The sequence below is a fragment of the Aethalodelphis obliquidens genome, unplaced genomic scaffold (assembly GCF_003676395.1).
Source record: "Aethalodelphis obliquidens isolate GAN/ISIS:26980383/991018 unplaced genomic scaffold, ASM367639v1 scaffold128, whole genome shotgun sequence".
Taxonomy (NCBI): domain Eukaryota; kingdom Metazoa; phylum Chordata; class Mammalia; order Artiodactyla; family Delphinidae; genus Aethalodelphis; species Aethalodelphis obliquidens.
This window is the reverse complement of record NW_020838072.1, coordinates 221,508-229,096: the sequence shown is the minus strand read 5'-3', so window position 1 is coordinate 229,096 and position 7,589 is coordinate 221,508. Positions and strand designations below refer to the sequence as shown.

General features: G+C 45.4%; 1 protein-coding gene across 1 annotated transcript in view; it reads right to left on the bottom strand.

Moving 5' to 3' along the window:
• Window positions 1-405: 405 nt before the first annotated feature.
• ACTG2 (actin gamma 2, smooth muscle) overlaps window positions 406-7,589 on the bottom strand; it is a 23,733-nt gene continuing 16,549 nt past the window's right edge. The window contains exons 5-8 of the mRNA XM_027099070.1: window positions 6,175-6,336; window positions 5,174-5,365; window positions 3,271-3,452; window positions 406-619 (exon numbers count right to left, since the gene is read on the bottom strand). Of these exons, the coding sequence (XP_026954871.1) occupies window positions 476-619; window positions 3,271-3,452; window positions 5,174-5,365; window positions 6,175-6,336 (680 nt within the window). The 3' untranslated portion in view covers window positions 406-475. The remainder of the gene's footprint in view (window positions 620-3,270; window positions 3,453-5,173; window positions 5,366-6,174; window positions 6,337-7,589) is intronic.

Sequence of the window (7,589 nt, the reverse complement as noted above, 5' to 3'; positions counted from 1 at the left end):
TGCGGGATCTTGCCGGACCGGGGCACGAACCCGTGTCCCCTGCATCGGCAGGCGGACTCTCAACCACTGCGCCACCAGGGAAGCCCAAAGCCCTTGTTTCTTAACCCTCCTCCCTCCAAGAGTCATCTAGTCCTCATTCTTACTAATGTTCAAGATAAAGGAAATAAGGTGGTATAGCAGAAGAAGCACTAGGTTTTAGCATCACATACACTTGGATTTCAACCCTGGCTCTGTGTGATCTTCAGCAAGGTGTTAACTTCTATAAGCCTCAATTTCCTCATCTGTAATAATAGAACCTACCTCTCAGGGTCATTGTGTGGACTAGAAATAGGTGTGAAAAGCCTTTAGCATTGTGTGTGAGAGTCAGCCCAGGAAAATAGAGTCCCACACAGAGAAGTAAGGCTTGTAGGTTTTACTGTTTCATGATTGTTAACAGAGCAGTCTCAAGGAGACCCCCAGAGAATCTGTTCTGACTTTAGAAGCACTTCCTGTGGACGATGGAGGGCCCTGCCTCATCATACTCTGGCTTGCTGATCCACATCTGCTGGAAGGTGGAGAGAGAGGCCAGGATGGAGCCTCCGATCCAGACTGAGTACTTCCGCTCTGGGGGAGCAATAATCTGCAAAGAGCAAATGTGGTGAATCATGATCGGTCGCCAAGGAATAGGGAAGGTGGTCCAGGAATCACCTCACCACACTGCCAGACTGTCCTGGAAAAGAACAGCCTCTGTGGTCAGAGAGGAACAGGAGAAACCTTGTGGTAGATTAGACTATTGCTCAGATTGTCACTCTTCCTCCCACCCCATCCCCCTGCCCCTCCATGAGAAGAGTTCAGTGTTCCACCCTGTGACTTCGGGCTGGGCCCTGTATTTGCTTTGGCCAGTGGGATGTCAGCAGACTTGACACAGGGGCTAGAAATGTGTTTCAGGCATGCAGGTAGGCACACTCTCTTGTGTCTCTGCCATCTTCATGAGAAGAATTTCCCTTGAAGAGCTACTGGACCTTCAGCCTGGGCCCCACAGTGAGAGATGTGCCCCTGACCTGAGTTGGCTGGGCCTGCAGAGCTATCTAGCCAAGCTTGACCTAGATCAGCTGACTCCCAGCTGACCTGCAGATACATGAGCAATAAATGCTTATTATTACGTGCCCTGAAATTTCATAGTTGCTGTTACTCAGCAATAGCTAACCAATACAAACATCTGTAAGGGGAGTGCTGTTCTGTTCTTGCCTAGAGTTTGGATGCGTGGGCAGCTTGGGCTGGGATTCCTCCATCCCTGAGTCTAAGCCAGTCTACTCAATAGTCTCTTGTATCTGAGAAGTCCTCAAATTCATACATGCCACTGGGATTCCTGAGCTTGGCCTTTAGAAATTGGTTGTCATGTCAGACAACTTTGAACTCCACCTAAAAGTATATCTCAAAGGACCATGACTCTTCAACTAATTCCTGTTTCTGAAGGGACTAAGAATTTAGTGCTAGAACAAACCAGACATGAAATAGATTTTTTTGTCTCCTAAGAATCTCCCTACATATTTCCTAAATTGCAGAGATCATGGAATAGCTAAATAAGTAGGGTCTTTAGAAGTTATCTTATTCAGGCAGACAAAAGTCACCCCATTGCTCCTTTGACAGATACCTCAGGGACTGGCACAGCCATTAAGCAGGTAACAGATTTTACTGCTGGGCAGTTCTAGTTGTGAGAAAACTCTGGGTTGTCTTGGGCTGGAGGCCCTAAATCTCAGCCCCATTCCCACCGTACTCCATATCCTTCCACACTTGCATATCCTGGAACTTGCCTCATCTCCCCCAGTCCAATGTGGCTGGGGTGTTTGTACCTGCACACATCCCCGGCCATCTTTGCTTACTCACTCTGTTTCCCCTGCCTGCAGTGTGCTTTCCCCTCCTCTGGTCTTATTTAAGCTGTTCTTCCATTGATCATGTCTACAGATCAGATCTTAAACTCCTGGGAGGCCGGCAATGTTATTGAACTCAGGGCAGTGGCTCATAAATTGGAATATGCATCAAATCATTGGTGTCCATTTGTAAGTGTAAGTGGTGGGGGCACCCCAGACCTGCTGAACCAGAATCAGGTGTGGTATCCTGACACGTCGTCCTAGTAAAAAGCCGCTGCCCCAGGCCTGGCACGTTGCCCCCCATGCGGCAGACCTCGGTAAGCGTGGCTGCTCCAATGGGCTCTGGGTGAGAAGAGCCCGCTGCTCACCTGTTTTCTGGTGGCCTGCTCTGCTTCCCTGTGCCAAGCACCATCTGCTAGGCAGGGGGAAAGCCTTTGTGAAGAAGGTTCTTAGAATACTGACATAGAGAACACACTTCCTCAGATCAGGCCTACTCCCCAGAGACCAACTTTATTGTGACCTTCAACCTATCTGTTATCTCTATTTTACTCCTAACTCTTTCTAATCCTGTAGTAGCAAAGTTCCTAGAAGCCCTAAAAGTGTCTGTCTGATTGCTTGGGGACCAGAGGCTGGGGAGAAGTGGTAAGACAGGTGGGCTCCCGTTCTGTTGAGGCCTATGCAGTGAGAAGCATTGTGTGGGAGGACTGTGACCAAGATGAGACAGCACATCAGAGGCTGTCCAGGAATCAAGGAATGTTCCTGTGAGTTTGAACCAGCAGCCTGTCCTATAGCCAACATTCTCTCTTTGGAACTTTCACCCTCCTCTGGGGTGACACCCAAGTCCTTTTTTTTTTTTTTTTTTTTGGCGGTACACGGGCCTCTCACTATTGTGGCCTCTCCCGCTGCGGAGCACAGGCTCCGGACGCGCAGGCTCAACGGCCATGGCTCACGGGCCCAGCCGCTCCGCGGCATGTGGGATCTTCCCAGACCGGGGCACAAACCCGCGTCCCCTGCATCGGCAGGCGGACTCTCAACCACTGCGCCACCAGGGAAGCCCCACCCAAGTCCTTTTTAAAGTTTAAAGTTTAAAGATGGTGTGGCGTTGTCTCCTTCTTTTCTTTCCCTCTTTCCCTCCTCATTTCCTCCTCAAGCCCCTCAACTTCTCTCCATTCCAAATTCTTTCACCTCCTTCTCACATGGGGTCCATGAAATTGTGTTTGAGAGCCCAGGCTAAATGTGTCTCCCGCTTATGAGGGCCCAAACAACATAATCCCCCAAGGTGAAATCTGTCTCGGGCCAGAATGATGGAGCACCCAGGAGGCCACCAAGCTGTAAGCCTGGCAGCCCGACTCGGAGCATCTCCCAAGTACACAGGTCTTTGTACAAAGAACAGGATGGAGGGAGCCAGGGCAGGACCCACCTTGATCTTCATGGTACTGGGGGCCAGGGCTGTGATCTCCTTCTGCATTCTGTCAGCAATGCCGGGGTACATGGTTGTACCCCCAGAGAGGACATTGTTGGCGTATAAATCCTTGCGGATGTCAATGTCACACTTCATGATGGAATTGTAGGTTGTTTCATGAATTCCAGCTGACTCCATGCCTAGTAGAGATCGCAGTAGCTAGTCAACATCCACCATGTCACACCTACAGCTCCTCAGGTGACCTTTCTGTTGATGCAGCTACCCTGGTTCGCCTCAGTCACCTCCCTAATGGATTATAAGATCAGACTCTCTAACTGGTCATCGCCCTGCCTTGAGTTTCCCCCAGTTCTGACTGATCTTTCACACTGTTCCCTGATGAATATTTCTAAAGGAATACTTTCATTGTATCACTTTTTTCACAGATTTATTGAGATATAATTCATGTACCATAATATTCACCCCTTTAAAGTGTATAGTTCACTAGTTTTTAGTGTATTCACAGAGTTGTGCAACCATCACCACAATCTAATTTTAGAACATGTTTAATCCTCCCCAAATAAACTCCATGCCCATCAGCAGACACTCTCCATTTTCCCCTGCACTCCTTCCCCAGCCTTAGGCAACCACTAATCTATTTTCTGTCTCTATAGATTTGCCTATTCTGGACATCTCATATAAATGGAACCATACAATATTTGTTCTTTTGTGTCTGGCTCCTTTCACGTAGCATAAGGTTTGCAAGGCCCATTCATGTTACAGTCTGTTATAGCCAAGTAATATTCCATTGTATGGATATACCCATCATATCATCTTTGCCTATTGGTTGACATCTAGCTACCTTAGTCTGGAACCAAGATCTTCCAGAGTAAAAGGCCCTGCCTGCCATACCAGCTCATGCCCACTTACCTGGGGTCCCCCATCTCCAGTCTTTTTTCCATGTGATATAATTCCACACTGTAGATAGAGGAATCTTCCTAAAGTGAAATACTGACTTTGCTACTCTGCTGTCTAAAAACTTCCAGGGGCTCTACATTGCTGATATGATTAACCCCCATGCTCTTTGTGTGGTCCAGTGGCTCTCTCGTTTCCTCTGTGTGCAAACACACAGACACACAGACACACACACCTCACCCATCATGTCCCAAATAGAATATGACTTGTCACTCCTCCACACTTTGCACATACCTTTCCATTTGCCTTGCACGCCATTCCCTACTCTGCACTCCTTCCATTCCCAGATACCATAAAATGACACTCATTCTTCAAGGTTCTATTCAAATATTCACCTTCTCTGAGAAGCCTTCCCTGATTTCTTAGGCCTATAGCGCTTTGTCCAGTTTGCTATTTACCACTACACTATATGTCAACATTTGCTTACAGGCCTTTCTCTTCTCTTTCTCTCTTCTCAAGAAAGTAGTTATCCTTGTATTAAATATTATCTTATTTCATCCTTGTGGCAACCCTATCTAGTAGGTACTATCATAATTTCCACTTTATAGATAAGAAAACTGAGTTTTGAAGAAGGTAACATGTCCAAGGTACAGCACTTGAACGAGCAGAATCAGGATTTAAAACCAGGTCTGATCCCCAAACTCACCCTGTTTACTGCTATAGGTTTCAGACCCCATGATTTAAATGTTGAGGGATCCAAGAAATATTTTATGTTTTAATCTTATTCTTAGTTTCATGTTTATATTCCCATCCCACTTTTCCTTTATTTTGATTTCCTTACCCTTATATTTAAAATTAGATTTTAATCTAGTTGTATTGTTTATGTATTTTTGGTCCTTCCTGGAAAAATATAGGCTAAGTATAAACAATAAACAGTGTGAGTGACTCCTGGTGTTTCTCTTTCCATCCCTGCCCTCCTAATTGGCCAGGACGACAGGCCGAGCCTCACCAATGAAGGAGGGTTGGAAGAGGGTCTCAGGGCAGCGGAAGCGCTCATTGCCAATAGTGATGACCTGCCCATCTGGCAGCTCGTAGCTCTTCTCCAGGGAGGAAGAGGAGGCTGCCGTGGCCATCTCATTCTCAAAGTCCAGGGCCACATAGCACAGCTTCTCCTTGATGTCTCGCACGATTTCTCGCTCGGCTAGAAAGAGTAGAAATGACGGAGAGTAGATACTCAGTTCTGTTAGTTTGGTTGTCCTATTTTGATCTCCATGAAAACTTCTTCCTTCTCTTTTGGGTTCAGTCTCAAGATGAATGTTAATGTTTTCATTCCTCTTTCTAAAGTGAAAGTTCAAAATCTCGATTCCCAAGCAAAACTTTTTATGTGCTTTTGTCTTGCTCTCATCACTCAGCCCTGACAAAGCTGCAGGCCTTCCTGAGGGCCTTTCAGGACACATTTCCCATCTAGATGGAGGCTTATATGCTGGGAGTGTACAGAATCTAGGAAGACTCCTACCCAAAACTTCTTCCTGCCCAGGGGGCCACTTTCCCTTAGAAATTCAGACCTTACTTATTCCATTTGTCCTCAGACAAACCATAAACCCCCTAGGTAATGAAATGTGCCACCAGATTCTTACCAACATTCTGCCGAATAAAAACTAGCTCTGATCCTGGTGTGGACATGGACAGAGGTAGCAGGTCCCTGGGGAGCGAAGGAGTGCTGTGAAAGCACACTTAAAAGAGGGAAAAGCCAAGCGCTTCTTAGGATGAGTAGGTCTAAGCCTTGTCTCCCTCCCCAAGGTGTCTTGGTTGGGAACATTCCTCCTTAAATAAGGCTGCCCTGACTATCTGGTCTGGTCTAGGGGCCCAGCCCCAGCCTAGGGCCTCCCCGTTTACCCTAAAAGAGTTTGAGGACACAGGGCCACTGACTTCTCATTAGTCATGAGAATTTCTGGTCCTAGATCAGATTTGGTTCTGAGCTCAAGTCAAGTCCAGAAAGAGGCTGGGTACCTGTGGTCACAAAAGAATAGCCTCTCTCTGTGAGGATCTTCATGAGGTAGTCTGTGAGGTCGCGGCCAGCCAGATCAAGGCGCATGATGGCATGGGGCAGTGCATAGCCCTCGTAGATCGGGACATTGTGGGTGACACCGTCCCCTGAATCCAGGACAATGCCTAAGGACAGAGAGGATAAGACCTATGAAAACCTTTAGTATTTTCTTTCATCTGTCTCTTTCTGGGACCTGTTACCAAAAGATCTTCAACTACCATATTTTTCTTTAGCAGCTAGAAAATTCACCCATGGTGAGAATTATCAATCATATGTTTTGTGTACATCAATTTTTGTGTATGTCGGTTTGTTTTCCCAAATGAGACTAGAAGGCAAGTAAAATGTCTCCTCTTCTTATATTCTTTGAAACACTTTCACAAAAATGCACACGTCAATTGGCATCTAGGCTGCACGTTCTTTAGTGAGACTGGATAATGTGCATATCCTTCAGGCATCAAACTAACACGTGTAGTGCTAAAAGGACTATAGAAACCAGCTTGAAAAAAAATAACGTCCTCTACTGATGAAACTTTTAGTAAACCATGAAAGGAAATAAGTTTTCTCAACGTGATAAGAAATCTCTCCTGATCCAACAGCCACATAATTGATGGGGAAACACTACAATATTGTTACTATATTATTATTATTTAATATTGTCCTGGATGCTCTAGCCAATGCAGTATGACAGAAAATACACATAAGAGGTACTATTATCAAAAGGGAACAGAATCATCATTATTTGCAGATAACGTGGTTGTATACTTAGAAGACCTAAGAGAACCAACTGAGAAATGACTAGAGTTAATCAGATGATTCAGTAAGAGCCAGATCCAAAATAAATATCCAGGGATCAGCAGCTTACTCTTATACAAGGAGGTTGGTCACAACATATTTTATAATAAAAAATAAAAATTGGAGACAACCTAAAGGTCCTGCAATAGAGAAATGGTAAAATCAAGCAATCAATCATGGAACCATCACACAATGACTACCGTGTGGCCACTGAACATGACGTTCACAGCATAAAACCAAGCACAAAGCACGGGATACAGAACTGCATATACCTATATTTCCCCATCACCATCCTTATCACCTGCAGTGAAATTATCCTTTACTTTTATCTCTCCTCCACTAGGCTGTTAGCTCCATAATGGCTGGTCTGTCTTGTTTGACAGTGTGTGCCCATGGCCTGTAGTGTTTGGCACATGGTAGGGAGTAATGGAAAATATTTGAATGAATGAATAAATGGACAAATCAATGAATACATGAATGAATGTTTGAAAGATGTTCAGAAGCAACTGACAAAGGATTAATCTCCAAAATTTACAAGCAGCTCATGCAGCTCAATAACAAAAAAACAAACAACCCAATCCAAAAA